Source organism: Psammomys obesus, unplaced genomic scaffold, assembly GCF_907164565.1.
Source record: "Psammomys obesus unplaced genomic scaffold, mPsaObe1.curated_primary_1811, whole genome shotgun sequence".
Lineage (NCBI taxonomy): Eukaryota > Metazoa > Chordata > Mammalia > Rodentia > Muridae > Psammomys > Psammomys obesus.
Window position 1 is genome coordinate 6,534,533 of NW_026596039.1, and position 16,818 is coordinate 6,551,350.

General features: G+C 49.3%; 1 protein-coding gene across 1 annotated transcript; it reads left to right on the forward strand.

The window, feature by feature from the left end:
• The first annotated feature begins 1,647 nt into the window (after nt 1–1,647).
• Nucleotides 1,648–16,818, forward strand: Treh (trehalase). Its single transcript, XM_055622212.1, is given in 16 exon segments — nt 1,648–1,744; nt 11,812–11,912; nt 12,034–12,178; nt 12,260–12,347; nt 13,343–13,443; nt 13,581–13,673; nt 13,761–13,877; nt 13,988–14,110; nt 14,249–14,298; nt 14,427–14,621; nt 15,086–15,280; nt 15,283–15,302; nt 15,518–15,629; nt 15,797–15,909; nt 16,117–16,170; nt 16,397–16,818. Coding segments are annotated over 16 exon segments (1,737 nt in total). The 5' UTR covers nt 1,648–1,655; the 3' UTR covers nt 16,538–16,818.

Here is a 16,818-nt window from a genome sequence, read left to right on the forward strand (position 1 = left end):
AGTAATCTCTCTGATGTCCTGTTTCCTCCCGAGTGCTAAGTGCTCCCTGGCAGCCATCTTTCCCACACCCATTCTATTCTATCTGAGTGACCTAACAAAATCCCAAGGAAAAAAATTATCAGCCAGCTAACCTGACACTGTAGACTGTGAACTCTGTACTAAGACCAAATACTGTAGGAGGTGACAAAAACTGAGTAATTACACTTGCCTAAAGCTGCACTGCAGCCCTTCAACTTATAACCAAACTTTGTGAGTAATCAGCATAGTGAAATTGGAGGGGACCTCCTAACAGCCAACTATAGCTGCTGAGCTTTCAGCCAATCACAGGCTGGGAACAGCTCTCAGTCCTCCTAAGGCAAAAATCCTCTGGTAAGGGCTCTCACTGATATCACTTTTATTGTTTATAAATTTGCTTTCACTGTCTCAAGGTGCTTCCTAATTCCTGAATTCCTTCTTCGTCCAAGTAGACACTGCTCAGTGTCATTTGTCTGGTTTTTCCTTTAGCAATGGCAAACATTGCTCAGGTGGCCACCAGCCTCAGCCCTACAGGAAAGGACATGACGATCACAGCACTCAGACGTGACCATGACCGCTGCCAATAAGCTCCTCCTCATTGGCACTCTCCCTCCCTCCTCCTCCTCCTCCTCCTCCTTCTCCTCCTCCTCCTCCTTCTCTCTCTCTCTCTCTCTCTCTCTCTCTCTCTCTCTCTGTGTTTTTTGAGACAAGGTTTCTCTGTGTAGCCTTGGCTGTCCTGGACTCACTTTGTAGACCAGGCTGGCCTTGAACTCACAGAGATCCGCCTGCCTCTGCCTCCCTGAGTGCTGGGATTACAGGTATGCACCACCACTCACAACTCAGGTTCTCCTTAGGGAACCGAATGTCTCTGTGTCTTGCCAAAACTTTTTTCCTTTATGTACATTGATATTTTGATTGCATGGGTATCTGTGTGGAGTCAGATCCCCTGGAACTGGAGTTACAGGCAGTTGTGAGCTGCCATGTGGGTGCTGGGAATTGAACCTGGGTCCTCTAGAAGAGCAGCCAGTGCCCTTAACCGCTGAGCCATCTCTCCAGCTCCCCAGCAAAACCTTTTCACTAACTGGTGCCAACACATCCCTCCAGCCTGTCACACCACCTTCCCCTGCACTGATGCCAAGTCTCTGAATGTCCCACATGAGGGAATGGCCTCCTCACAGCATTCCTCAAGGCTCACTTCAGATATCATCTTACAGTGGGTCTTCCTGTGTCCCCACAATGTCTCCTGTGAAGAACAGTGAGGGTCTGAGTTTGACGTTGCATTGGAGAAGACTTGAGCCAAATGACAAAATGGTCCCTTCTGATGTTAGTGACTTGGGAGCCACACCCAGACTTCCTGTCTAACTCATACATGGCTGACCTCAGTTGTGGCCCTGGCCCTTGGCTGCCCACCCAGGTGACTCTGTGACACCAGTTGGGATTGAGAAATGGAAGAAACAAACAGTAATGGTGGCCAACAACGGGGGTAGTGACCACTGTGGCTGGCAAGCAGAAGTAGTGAGCAGTCCACAGGAAGCACCTCAGATAGCCACACCTCATGGCCTGGACTTTGGCTGACCTGGGAAGGCAAGCCAGAGGTGCCATTCAGGGCTTGTTCACTCGGTTCCAGCCACAGTGGACGGATGACCAGGATGACCTGGGAGCTGCACCTGCTGCTTCTGCTGGGGCTGGGATTCAGGTCCCAGGAGGCCCTACCACCACCCTGTGAGAGGTAGGAGTAAGGAGAAGCTGGGTGTAGGAGGAAGGGGAGGGTGAGCTTTTTGTTTTGTTTGTTTTGTTTTTCGAGACAGGGTTTCTCTGTGTAGCCCTGGTTGTTCCTGTGACTTTGTAGACCAGGCTGGCCTATAACTCACAGAGATCTGCCTGCCTCTGCCTTCTGAGAGCTGGGATTAAAGATGTAGGCTTGGTGGCGCACACCTGCAATCCCAGCACTCGTGGAGCCAGAGGCAGGCACATTTCTGTGAGTTCGAGGCCAGCCTAGTCTACAGATGGACTCCAGGACAGAGAGAAACCTTGTCTCAAAAAAAAAAAAAAAAAAAAGGCAGCTGTGGGCCACCATGCCTGGCTTGGTTTTGTTTTGATTTTTGCTTTTTGAGGGCAAGGACAGAAAGCTGCAATGAGAGCTCACCCTCTAAGGGCCAGCATCTCAGAGAGAAAGGGAGAAATAATTTGGGCTTTTGGAGGGTAGATCCTGTGCCAGACACCAAAATTTACTGTGTTGGAACAAGCTAGAACTTTGAAGCAGCCTCTATGTGACCCCAAAGCTGTTGACCAAAGCCGGCCCTCCGTGCAGCTGGCCAGAGCTCACCATCCAAGCTGCTCCTTGGATTGAGCAGGGCTGTTCCCTCCATTGTTCTAGCAAAACTTTCCTAGCCTGGTGTGAGGGGAGTCTAGGGCCTGTCAAGAGCCCGTGGGGTTTAGCTTACCCTGCTGCTCTCTCTTTCTCAAATCTTTCTCCTGAGCCTCAGCTGCCACCAGCAAATACAAAGACGAGGGTGCCATCCTGCCTCCTGGTTATGGGGCCCTCACTCACTGTTTCCACGTGGGCCCATGGAGCTCTCACTCTACCCCCACATCACCAGCTCGCTCAAGAAGGGTGAAAACAGAGCCTCAGGGGTGGGGGGAAGAGAAGCTGGGGAGCTAAGCAAGGAATAAGCAGAAGGGTGTTAGGATGGGGCGAGTCTCAGAGGAGGCAAAATGAACAAACAGAACCGTGGAAGGAGCCAGCTTTGAGCAGAAGGAGACAGCAAGGCAGAGAGCCTGCAGGACAAAGGCTCTGGGGTATCTTCCAAGGGTCACAAAGTCCCGAGTAGCCTGAACGTAAATAGAACCAGGCCCTGATGTAGAGTTGGCTCTAGGGAAAAGGAGACCAGGCCCATGGGCTGGTGGCAGGACTGAAGATTCTGCAGGGGATGAGTTTTGAAGACTGAGCTGTGAAGACTTATTGATGACCAATTGAGGGAGTGTGGAGGGAAGGGAAGGACCTGGAGTAATTACTAGGACTTGTTTGATCAGAAGCAGTCAGGATTTCAGAGTGACAGTTCAATCTAGTCTCTTGTGTCCTGTTGGACTATTTGCAGAGTGCAGACTATGCTGCTTGTCCCTGAGACCAGTGGCATGTCAGTGGTCTCCTCAGACAGTCACATGTGCACTTGTGGATGAAAGCCATTGATGGAACAGACATAGGGTAGTCTAGGAGAGAAGAAGCTCAACCTTCCAGCAGTCCTCTCTCTCCCAGGGAATGTGCTCATGAAGTACCACCACCCAGGAGGCTCCCGAGTCTCCAAGTTTGACTTTCTTTTGGGGGTCATTGACGGCGACCTCTCTAGCTCTCCGAAGGTTAAACTGATGGTGTGTGGCCTGTTGCCCCTACCATAAATCACAACGTTAGGCTAAGATAGCCGTAGAGCTCGAAAGCACTCACCAGGCCACACGGTCTGCTGTCTTAGCCCTGAGCTCTCAGGAAACCTGGCCGCGTTCCCACCCATGCAGGCAGCGCTTTTCTGCTGTGTGATGAGGAATCTGAATGGTCTTCCTCTTGGTTTCCTGGCAGGCTATGTCTAAGCCCTCGGAATTTCTCAGATGATAGGCTCAGCATGGGCCTTGATGGCTTATGGAAATAAGGTGACTTTCGGCATGCCCCCAGGGGGCACATGCTTCTAGGATGGGGGCAGCCACTCCAGAAACACAAGAATGTGTTAAGAAACTTGGACTTTTGGGTCACAAGATATCATTTGACCTTCAGGAAAAGGAAGGTTGCTGGACATTGCATTCAATCACATGGCCAGTGACTCAGTTAATTGTGCTCTTTTTAACGAGACCCTGACCATATCTCTGGATTCCAGACACTGGTGAAGCTTTCTGGGTTGGAGACACACCAGTGAGTTGGCTGAGTGAAGCATCTTGGTTCCACAGTGAGGAACATCGCAGTGGTCAGGAGTCTCCCCACCCCCACCCAGCAGTGTCTTCATTTGGCTCGTCCTGATTTGCTCCCAGTAAGAAAAATAGAACCCGGCTGAGTGTGTCCTTAATGCCTCAGGTAGGCAGAGGCAGGCAGACCTCTGAGTTCGAGGCCAGCCTGGTCTACAGAGCAAGTTCCAGGACAGCCAGGGCTACACAGAGAAACCGTATTACGAAAAGCAAAAACAAGAGAAAAATGTTATCACAAGAGTAGTGGTGGTTTTCTGGGTTCCGGGTTCTAACAAATTTTATGGAATCTGAGGACCAAAGGATCTGCCACATTTACACTCAGTTCCCCCTAAGCTTATTGCTGTCCTCTTCATTAAAAAGGGCTGTCCCCTTAACCTGTGTGTGGAATTGCATGTCTCCAGGTGGCTTGCACCAGAATTTAATTGCAGTTGGTGTTAGTGTATGATTTAGGAGAATCCCGCCAGCCTCCTCGTAGGGGCTGCTTAGGAAAAGGAAGGAAACAAAATGAAACAAAACACCTTAGGTGAGGAGGAAGTTTTCACTCCTGGGTGACCACAAGTTTGCTTTGGCACTGAAGAACACTTGCACCAGGCTCAGCGCACTCCATTAATTCAAGCACTGATGAGACGGAGGCAGGTAGACCTCTGTGAGTTCAAGGCCAACCTGGCCTAGCTTAGCTTGTGAGTTCCAGAACAGCCAAGGCCACACTGAGAGACCCTATCTCTCTCAACAACAACAACAAAACCAAACTCACAAGAAACCAAACCAACAGAAGTGTTATGCTGTGTTAGTTAGTGGTGGGATTTTGAGATGACAGATCTAATTCCTAGGGAACTGACTCCCTGATACATGAGGCAAAGGACACCAATAAGAAACAAGCAGGACTGGAGAGACGGCTCAAGGCTTAAGAACACACTCTACTCTCCCAGGGAATTGGAGTTCGGGTCCCAGCACCCACACTTGGCAGCTCACACCCTATTGTAACTCCAGCTCCAAGTAGCTCCACCCTCTCTGACCCCGTGGGCACCTGCACTCAGAGTCGTGTGTTTGTACAGCCATATGCACTCTCTCTCTCCTTCTCCTCCCTCCCCCCTTCTCTCAAGAAGCTGGAAAAAAGACCAAATACATGGGATGTAGCTCAGTTTGTCGAGGGCCTGTCCTAGCATGAGCGAAGCCTGGGGTTTGATCCCAGCACTGCACAAGCAAGGCATGGTGGCACCTACTTCTAATCTCAGCTCTTGGGAGGTAGAGGCAGGAGGATTGCCAGTTCAAAGTCAACCTGAAGGTCATCCTCATGTAGCTACCTTGGGCTACATGAGACCCCGTCTCAAAAACTAAACCAGGAACTGACGGGATGGCTCAGTGGGTCTCATTGTGTGGTCCAGGCTGACGTCGATCTCTCAACCTTCCTTCTTCACCCACTTAAGTATGGGAGTAGAGGCATCCCCCCCCCCCCCGCAAGGAGCTGTTCACCCTCTGTTCGGCAGAGAATGGGCCTTGGGGCAGTAGCCTTTGAACACCTTCCCAGCATAATTGCTGATACTTTGGACTAGGGAACTGCCAGCCGGTGGGGTAATTAGTAGCTTGCTATCAGATATTAGTTGAAATTTCCCCTAATACTAAGGGCCGTGAGATACTGCTGATACACGAAAGACTATGGCATCTGGACCATGTTGAAGCTCTCAGAGAGAGGGCTGTGCCCTGTGGACACTCTCAATAAACCCACAGTTTGTGTAATCCGATGTCTATTCCGAGGTAAACATGGACACCCTGTTTTGGTTGAAGGGAATAAGAAATCAATTCCATGGGCTGAACTAAGAGTCTTTGCCTATAATTTTGGGTTTCACCAACTCTTGAGTGGGGTCTAATATCCTGGATCATAATGGTCAGGAGGAAAGATAATGGAAAAAACTCTGTGACCTTTAAAGGTGTGAGGCTATAGCTCAGTTGATAGAACACATGCCTAGCATACAGGAAGTTGATCCCTAGCACTGCATAAATGGGGCAGTGTGGTCCATTCCTCTAATCCCAGCACTCAGGAGGTGGAAGCAGAAGGATTGGAAGGTCAAGGTCATCCTTGGCTCCATATGTAGTACAGGGCCACTCCAGGATAAGACCCTGAATGAGGAAAGAGGAGGAAGCTGGGAACAGGCAGTGAAGACATGTGTCTTGTACAGCAGGGAATAATGAGAGATAAAGGCGTGAAAGGCCGGCCTGCACAAGTTGACATACCTGTGCCAGCGTTCGGGAGCTCTAGCACACTGTTAGTACAGGCCTCTGCTTTTCCGGTGCCTTAGAAAGCGGGTGTGGGAGGATGCCGGCCTGACTAGCCAGTTCTTCCCGTGGGGAAAGGGAACAGTAAAGCTGTTTGTTTTCTTGTCATCTGAGCTTGCTCTTCTTTACCTGATGTCACTGTCCCAGCAGGACGGCAGCTACTAGTGCCAGAATCCACGGTGGTTCCCAAGCAAGGAAATGAAACTGTGCCTATCAGTAAGCATTCCCACGCCAGCCATTTGTAACCAGTTACTCCAAACTGTAAGCAGCCCGAAGACCCTCAAACTTGTCACAAGCATCTGAGTGAGGGTGGCTTTAGTAGACTGTACCCCCTCAATGTGTGGAGCCTGATTTGTATCAGAACTGAATTGCCTACATCACAGCTATTCTGACCGTGGCCATGATTTTTGTTTGTTTTTTGAGTCAGGGTTTCTTTGTGTATCCTTGGCTGTCCTGACTCCCTTTGTAGACCAGGCTGGCCTCAAACTCACAGAGATCTGCCTGCCTCTGCCTCTCCAAGTGCTGGGATTACAGGGATACACCAATGTGCCTGGCTGATTATTTTTAAATAATCAGTTCTATTTTTTTATTTTATTTTATTTTATTTTTTGAGACAGTGTCTCTCTATGTAGCCCTGGCTGTCCAGTAACTCACTACGTAGACCAGGCTGGCCTCAAACTCATAGAGCTCTTCCCAAGGACTGGGATTAAAGATGTTTGCCACCATGCCTGGCCCATACTTTCACTTATTTGTTGTTCGTTTGTTTTATGTTTAGGAGTGTTTTGCCTGCATGTAAGCAAATCATATGCACGCAGTGCCAGTGGAGGTCAGAGAGGGTATCAGATACTCTGAAACTGCAGTCAGAGATGGTTGAGGGCCATCATGTGGGTGCTGGGAACGAAACCCAGCTCCTCTGCAAGAATAGCAAATGTTCCTAACTGATGAGCCAACACTCCAGCCCAGCTGGCCAAGACTCTTAGAACTGCACCATCCTATATGTCTGGACATTTCCACTTAATGTAGAACTTACACAAAAGACACAGCAGTGGGACCAGTTGGTCTATGACAGTATCTGAAGGAATCGGCCAAGATTAGTGGCAGAGTTAAAGGAACGATCAGTCTTAATGACCTCTAGGAATATGTTCTGCACTAACTCTTTGTGCTGCTTGATGTGTTATTGTGCTGTAGACAAGCCTGGTGGCACCGCGCAGCTCAGAGACTGCAGCTCTTCTCAGGCCCGTCGGTTCTGTTGGAGCTCTGTCTAGAGGATGCTCTTGCTCAGTCTCCCAGTGTGTCTGATCATCAGTACCATGTCATCAAATGAGTTACTTAAACCAGGTAGTTAAAGCCTATCAGTGATGTCAGCAACTTCACCGTATCACAGTGCCATTCAGCTTCGCTATAGACAAGTTCTGTGAAAATTACACAGAAAACATTTCTGAGCCTTATCTGTTTATGGGGAAGGATTTTGATTATTTTCTGGATTCCAGGTTGGGCTGGGAACAAAATCAATCTCCCTGTGTCTGTTCAAAAGCATGGACCAAAATTGGCCCCCATGGTGCGTCATTATACCACAGAGGCCAGGCCTTCCAAAAGGGAAGACACAAACGGTCCTCAGGAGAGTACCTATCTATCCTTCCTAGTGTTCCAAGGGCTCTGCCTTCTGACTCTTGAAGCAAGGGAGGTCAGAGTGCAGGAGAGCATTTTGGAAGCCTCCGTGGAATAGGGTAGAAGGCTGTGAGATTGTCCCTTGAGCCCTGGCAGCCATGGTGGACGGTACTGCCTGTAACTACTTTGGCCTCAGTATGCATTAAATAATCCGGCCGGGGATTATCTAGCATTATTCATGGACTTGGCCTGACCCTCCTCTTCACTTCTCCAACCTTTGTTCCCGTCCTGGGAGAGATCTGCTTGCTCTAATTAATCAGTCTTTTCCTCTGAATGCTTCTCTTCATTTAAAGTAAGTCCCAGCTGAGCTCGAGGACACACCTTTGTAAATCTCAGCACCCAGGAGGCTTCAACAAGAGGATCTAGAATTTGAGACCAGCCTGAGCTACACATAGTAACAACCAAACTTAAAAAATAAAATAAAACAAAAGGCAGAGGCAGGTGGGTCTTTGTGAATTCAAGGCCAGCCAAGTTAACATAGTGAGATCCTGTCTCAAAAATAAACAAGTAAAGGAGCAAGGAACTAGAGAGTTGGTTCATTAGTTAAGAGCCCTTGAGAGAACTTGAGTTCAATTCCCAACGTATCCATTTGATGCGAAGTCATTTGGCCCACTGGTGGCTTCTGGAGACTGTATCCTTCCTTGCACTTTTTCTTTCTTTCTTTCTTTCTTTCTTTCTTTCTTTCTTTCTTTCTTTCTTTCTTTCTTTCTTGCCTTTCTTTCTTTCCCTTTCTCCCTTTCTCTCTCTCTCTTTCTTTCTTTGTTTCTTTCTTTCTTTATTTATTTATTTAATTAAAAAGTATATGGGCTGGTTGAAAAGATGGTTCAGCAGTTAAGAAAACTAGCTGTTCTTCCAGAGGTCCTGAGTTCAATTCCCAGCACCCACATTGGCAGCTCACAGCTATCTGCAACTCCAGTCCTACGGGACCCGACACCCTCTCACAGGCATACATGCAGGCAAAACACCAACACAAATAAAATAAATTATTAAGAAGTGTATGGGCATTTGCTCTGTGTGTACAACTGCACACCATTTGTGGACCTGATGCTCACGGGGGCCAGAAGAAGCATCAGATCCTCTAAAACTGGAGTTACAGACGTTGTGAGCAGCCTTGTGGGTGCCGAGGAATTGAACCTGGGTCCTCTGGAAGGGTAGCAAATGCTCTTAATTCCCTTGGCCGGAGATTCTTTATCTAGTTCCTCTTCTTCTTCCTATTCTTCTCCTCCTCCTCCTCCTCCTCCTCCTCCTCCTCCTCCTCCTTCTTTTTTCTTTTTTTGAGATAGGGTTCCAGTATGTAGCCCTGGATGTCCTGGAACTCTATATGCAGATCAGGCTGGACTCTAACAGGCATCTGCCTACCACCACCACCCCTGGAATACCGGGATTAAGGGCACATCCTAACTTTTCTGACTGTTACAGCCAGGGCTTCATTTAAGCCTGCATTTTCACAGCACATAGGGACTAGATAGCAAATATGAGAGCTATCTTTCTTAAGACTTGATCATTTTTCCAATTTTTTGGGCTCCCAAAAGGAAACTACGTCCCAAATCATCAGGAATCAATTTTAAGAGAGTGATGTCCCATTCCCAAAAGGCAGGATGGGTGGATTTTTTGGTGGTTTGGTGGGTTATGGATATTTGTTGGCATTTAAGGGGATTGGGCTGCAAGTTGTACAATGGTCTTGATCAGGGAAGAAACAGGGTATAGAGGCTAGACTCAGGGATTCCTCTCTCTTTTTATTTTCTCTATCCTCTCTTTCTTATGAAGAGGGAGAAGGGTTGGAAAGAAAAAAGGAAGGATATAGAACTAATATAGGAATTATAGAAAAACAAGGTAGATTATTGAACCTACTCTTACAGATCTTTGTATATTGATACAAAATTAAGGTTCTATTTGGTTACATTGGTATAGATCCTTATACAATGATACAAAATTAAGGTTACATTTTGGTTACAACATACTATGCATCAACTCTTTTTAAGATGTTGTATCTATGTAATTCTTAAAAATTAGATGTAAAGTTCTAGTTCTTTTGAAAGCTACTATTACTCACTGTTTAGGATAATTTAGAAATGCAAGTTAATAGTCAATCAAACTTGTGGTTTTGTTAGGTGCTAGTTTAGTTAATCACGGGTGTTTTCTAAGTTAATTAGATAGTAAATAGCTAGAGACAAGCAACATCTGCCTATTTAGATATACTGAGATAGATAGATGCTCTTCAAAAACCTCAGAGATCTACAGAATATAACATTTAAAGATGTTTTATTAATTTAAAACTTTTTTGACAATAAGACATGTCAGCTCCTGGCAGTACCCCCATACTACTTCAAAGAAGATGATGAGCATCGAAGAACCTCCTTATGGAGTTTGTGTCAAATGTGGCTAGCTACCCCTGGGCAAGAAACTGCCCTTGCCTCAACTGCTGACAGCATGCTGCCCAAGCTGTGGCCAAGCTCTGTGGACACAAAGAAAGTCAAGTGCTGAACTATGCCAGGACAAAGTAGAGAAGTCCTTCATAATTCCTGCTTCACAGAAAAATCTGTCAGATATTCTAGGCCAGATTTGATGGCTAAGGAGATGGATGTGGAGGAATCTTGGGTGACTGCTCAGGCAGCCAGCAGTCTCTGTTGTTTCTATAGTTTTGGAAACTGCTTACTCTGCACTTCCTGTCTACTCAGGTAATATTTATCCTTCTCAGGTCTCTGATGGGGTTGAAGACTAGGTAGTTACAGTCTCACAGTTAAGCTTAAGTTGTTTAGGATTTAAGAAAATTGTTTTAAGTCTAAAAAGATGGTTTTAGTTTGGCAAATGCAAGTTATGATAGAAAGTGATTTAGATACAGAACTTTGGACTCACCAAGAGAGGACAGATACTACTTTCTCCAAGGTTACTAAATGCATATGGTCTGGATATTATGAATGTAATTCTTATCAGACAGTATATAGTTTATTTGTGTTAGAGAAAGAGTTTTTTTTTTATTTAGACAAAAAGGGGAAATGTTACAAGATAGTTGATCATATTATGAACCCCAAGATTGTGAACTGGAAAAAAAAATCTGTTTCTTGTTGTGGTATGGCTCAGCCTTAGCACATGCCTTTAACCAAGAGCTTTCTGCTTATTCTAAACAAATAGTTGAGTTGTGGCTCAGCCCTAGCACACACCTTTAATGCAAGAGCTTTCTGTAACTGGGATTAAATAAGGTTAACCCTAGGTCAAGAGGCAAAGCAAGCAACCAGTTGACAGGAAACTAACATAGGAAAAAAAAGAAAAAAACCATAGACAGTGAGAGGAAGTCCGGAGGATGGCTATAGAGATGCACAGGAAGTATAAAGGAGGGACATTGAGTTGAAGAATATTTAAGACAGCAAAGAGAAGGAGAAGGAGAAGGAGATTTTTCCTTCTGGGATGTTGGCTGAATACTAAGGTCAGCTGGGTGTTTTCTCTTTGGTTAAAGATTTGCTAGGGCTAAGCCACACCACAACTACTTATTTGTAATAAACAGAAAGCTCTTGGGTTAAAGGTGTGTGCTAGGATTAAGCTATACCACAAGAAACAGGTTCCAGTTCACAATCTTGGGTTTGACGATGTGATCAAATATCCTGCAATATCACACCCGGCTTGGGAAAGATTTATTAATGCATTTCCACAGGCAGACTTAAAGGTGCATGGCTTTAATCCCAGTACTCCTGAGGCAGTGGCAGGTAGATCTCTGTGAATTAGAGGGCAGCCTGGTCTACATATCAAGTTCCAGGACAGCCAAGGATGCATGATAAAGATATCCTGTCATCATCACCACCACCACCACCACCACCATCATCATCATCATCATCACAACAACAACAACTAGTCATCTGTCCATACCCTAGCCCTTTCTTCCTACCACTGCCACGCCCTCTGTCTCTGCAGCCAGATCTACTGCCACGGGGAGCTCCTGCATCAAGTTCAGATGACTAAACTCTACCAGGACGACAAGCAGTTTGTGGATATGTCACTGACCGCATCTCCAGGTAAAGCCACCTTGGCTTCTCCCGAACCTTTTATCAGGCGGGTGGGGGAGCAGTATAGGTTTCCCTGACCACAGTGGGCCTCAGCATACCCACTAACTCCTTGATGTCACCTGCTCTCCAGATGAAGTCCTGCAGAACTTCAGCCAGCTGGCCCTGGCATACAACCACAGCATCCCCAGGGAACAGCTTCTGGAGTTTGTCCAGCGGCACTTCCAGCCTGTTGGGCAGGAGCTGCAACCCTGGACCCCAGAGGACTGGAAGGACAGGTAACCTCTCTGGAGAGAAGACTAGGAGAGGGCCCTCATGAGGGCCTGCCTCCATGAACCCTGTGGGGTCCTCTCTTCTAGCCCTCAGTTCCTGCAGAAGATCTCAGATGCCAAGCTGCGTGTGTGGGCGGAAGAGCTGCACCAGATCTGGAAAAAACTGGGAAAGAAGGTAGCAGTGGCCTGGGCCTGCTTCATGGCCTGACTGACTGCTCCTGGGATGGGACAGAGCAGCGCCTATTGGGAGCCACAGTGCCTGAGAGCACAGGCATTTCCTAAGAACACAGCCCACACCCCTGAGCTCTAAACAGAAGCCTCTAGAATGCACTTCTGACTTCAGAAGGGAACATCTGCTTCTATCCCCTCACGTCCACCTATGCAAACCAAGCCAGTCCTGCCGCCTGTGGGCTGCCTCCCGTAGCACAGAGGGCCATGGTAGAAGGTCATGTCCTCTGCCTCTCTCCCTTTCTGAGCTTCTGGGCTAGCTTCAGTCCTAAGAACAGTCATTTTGGCTGCATATGGCCAGCCTGTGTTCAGCCCAGTGCTGAGGGACTCTCCTTCCTACCTGGTAGTTTGATCTAAGGCTGCCCAAGACCATCCAGTCTACTGGGTACATACCTGATTCCCGTTCTGCTGCTTGCTCAAAATGATTGAGGCAGGCTGAGATCCCCACCAACACACTTGGGACTGACAGCAACAGGCAGAAGAAGGACCCAATGGGCCCCGTGCCAATCGTCACTGTTCCTGGGGAAAGGTCATGGGTTTCATCACTCTGGGAGGGGGACTGGGAGAAGGTTTTCTATTTTCTGAGTTTGGCTTCAACTGGCAATAGGAGTGTCGGAGGGATCGAGGGAGACCTTAATCAACTAGCATTGCCTCATCCACTCAGCCTCATCTGGGTCACAATTATGGACACCAACCTGATGCCATGCTGAGTGGTCATGGCTTCAGCATACCTTCAGGTTGAGCCAGGACCCCAGAGGCTGGCATGTGAAGAGTGAGGACCCTAAGACTCCCAGGAGCTGGCCTTGACCACACAGCAAAACAGAAGGAACAACAGAACCAGCCTCCCCACCTAGGAATGCCAAGCCCTCTGCCCTTGCCCTCTGCAGCCCCCACCATCAAGGCTGGTGCTAGGCTCCCCTGTACCTTCTTTCCTGACTCCAGATGAAACCAGAAGTCCTCACACACCCAGAGAGGTTCTCCCTGATCTACTCAGAACACCCCTTCATTGTGCCTGGAGGACGTTTTGTCGAATTCTACTACTGGTGAGTGCCCACGTCTGAGAGGCTAGGGGCTCCTGGAGGCAGGCAGTGGTGTGGGGAACCCAGGGCAGGCACCCTCCAGTGTGGGAGTGCAGGGCAGAGGGTGAAAGCTGGGTGACGCGTGCCTAATCCCTCCCCAGGGACTCCTCCTGGGTGATGGAAGGACTGCTTCTCTCTGAGATGGCCTCAACGGTGAAGGGCATGCTGCAGAACTTTCTGGCTCTGGTGAAAACGTAAGAAGGGACCTTGGGCAGCGAGCTGCGCTTGCCTTGGCCTAGCTGTTGGGCCAGGGGCTGTCTAAGCAGAGCCCCTCTTGGCAGCTACGGACACATCCCCAATGGCGGACGTGTGTATTACCTGCAACGGAGCCAGCCCCCACTCCTGACTCTCATGATGGATCGATACATGACTCACACCAAGGATGTCACCTTTATTCAGTGGGTACCCTGCCTGTGCTGGCCTGCACGTGTGTCCTGTGCTGGAGACTTCCCAGGGCCAAGGGCAGTGGCTCTGTACCTGGGCTGAGGTATTGCTCGCTCCACCCCAGGGAGAATATTGGGACTCTAGCCTCAGAACTGGACTTCTGGACTGTGAACAGAACTGTCTCTGTGAACTCAGGAGGACAAAACTATACCTTGAATCTCTACAATGTCCCTTATGGGGGACCCAGGTGAGAAAGTGGCCTGCTATCGGTTCCTTGTCTGCCTTAGGTCCTCTTGTCCTGTGTGTATCAGGGTGACAGGGTAGAGGAGTCAAGAAGACTTATCTTTCTGATTGAGCAGAGGGACTTTATCCTTTTCTTTGCTAGGCCAGAGTCCTACAGCAAAGATGCAGAATTGGCAAACACTGTGCCAGAAGGTAAGCAGGGACAGGAGGAGGAAGGAGGGACAGGACCGAGGGTATGAGCCTCTGTGTACATCTGACTCTGATCTGTGGCTGCTTGCTGCAGTCACGTCTGGCCTGGAGTTGCTCTTCTGTCCTCACAGGGGCCCGAGAGGCTCTGTGGGCTGAGCTCAAGGCTGGGACTGAGTCTGGCTGGGACTTCTCTTCACGCTGGCTTGTCGGAGGCCCAAACCCTGATTTGCTTAGCAGCATCAGAACCAGCAAAATGGTACCTGTTGACCTGAATGCTTTCCTGTGCCAAGCAGAGGAACTGATGAGCAGCTTCTACTCCAGACTAGGTAAGCACCCAATGAGAGGAGACTGTCTGGTATGGGCCACTGCATCGGCCTTGGCCGTGGGACTGGGTGTAGGGCTCTCCAGCCAGTTTAAGCCTTCAGCATCAAGGGAAGAGAATCACAGGAGTCCTACTTATCTTCACACTGCTGCCCCTTTTGTTCCATGAGGACCTCTAGGGCATGTGAGCAGGCACTGCGGTGCATACAGCAGATCTCTCTTCATTCCCCAAAGCTCTCCTTAGCCCCTCAGAGTGAGAGTCCTCAGAATGGTGAACCTGGGAGCTGGGCGAGACCATTGGTTCAAGAAGCCATTAATTCTAGTGAGAACTGGGGAATCATGGTCCTTGGTCCCTAGAGTTCTTAGCATGTGTGGGTACCACATATGGAATGTAAAGACACCTAAAGCCAGGGACTCAAGGGCAGCGTCCAGTGTTCTGCCTGGTGGCACTAAAGGCAGTGCCTCCCAGGGAATGACACTGAGGCCACAAAATACCGGAACTTGCGGGCCCAGCGCTTGGCCGCCATGGAGGCCATCCTGTGGGACGAGCAGAAGGGTGCCTGGTTCGACTACGACTTGGAAAAAGGGGAGAAGAACCTGGAGTTTTATCCCTCCAACCTTGCCCCTCTCTGGGCTGGCTGCTTTTCAGACGCTAGTGCCGCTGACAGGCTCTCAAGTACTTGGAGGTGAGGGGAGCGCGGGCGGGCCTGGCATCCTGGAGGCTGGACCCTCCCTACCTGCTGGCCATGCCCACCTCAGTCTGCAAGTCTCACTGAGGCCACTGGGAGCGCCTGTGAGGCAGGACAAGAAGGGTCTGGAGGGTCAGATCTGCCTTCCCTGAGGCCCTTGGCTCCTGCCTCAGCCACCACCCACAGTCACATCAATGTCTGGAACCTTGTAGGACAGTAAGATCTTGACCTACCAGTACGGGATCCCGACCTCTCTTCGCAACACAGGCCAGCAGTGGGACTTCCCCAATGCCTGGGCTCCCCTACAGGACCTGGTCATCAGAGGTAGGAAAGCTCCAACTCCAGGCCCTGGACTAAGAACACGTGGGTCCACAGGTCCAGAAAGGAGATCTGAGGACCTCAGCCTCCTTCCTGCCTTGGGGAGAGTAAGGCTGAAACTTCTGTTCTGCCCCAACTCTGGATACTCAGGCATTACCTGGGGTGGGGTCTAGGTTTGGCCAAGTCAGCTTCCCCCCGGACTCAGGAGGTGGCTTTTCAGCTGGCCCAGAACTGGATCAAAACCAACTTCAAAGTCTACTCCCAAACGTCAGCCATGTATGAGAAGGTGAGCTGGGTGGGGTACGGGTCTCATTCCATGGTTGAAATGCTGGGCCTCTGACAGGCTTTGCCAGGCCTAAGACAGCACAAGCCAGTATGATGCAGCCCCTGCTGGCCATTCTCGGGCACTGCAGGGGCCTGAGCGACAGCCTGGTGCAGTTCTGTTCTGGTTGGCTTAGGAGCAGTACCCATTAACTCACGCATTTGCCCCTAGTATGACATCAGCAACGGTGGACATCCAGGTGGAGGAGGGGAGTATGAAGTTCAGGTGAGCAAGCTAGGGTGAGCTGATCAACAGTTACAGGCAACTCCTGGGATCTCCTGTCCCTCCAGAACATGCAGCCCCCCAGATCTGAGATGCCCAATAGGTGGTCTATGGGCGAGATTCTGAATAGTGATCTAGTCCTGGGCTAAAAACCCTGGGAAGAGAGGATCCCAAAACAGGGGTTGGGAGCTTCAGAGATCTGGCCCCCACTGTCCTGGCCTCTCTCCAGGAAGGATTTGGCTGGACCAATGGACTGGCTCTGATGCTTCTGGACCGCTATGGTGACCAGCTGACTTCAGGGACGAAGTCAGCTTCTCTGGGAACCTACTACCTAGTAGCTGCCCTTCTTCTCAGCCTTCTGCTACAGTGACAAGGACAAGCATGGCCTCACTGCCTGTGTGTGCTCCTCTGGCTCCAGCCCCTGGTTCATTAAACCTCTTCTTCCCCCCTCCTCCGCACCCCACCCCCATCCTGAGCTGTCCTGCTCAGAGTGTACCGAAGCAAGAAGTGATGAGGAGATGGAGACTGGGGGACTGGATTCCCTCCTGTAACCTTCGGTGGTAGGGTGGAAAGTTCCACTCTTGGGAAAACCGAATCCTGATGCCTGAAGTCCCCCACTCGGTTCCACATACACCTGGACATCCACACACA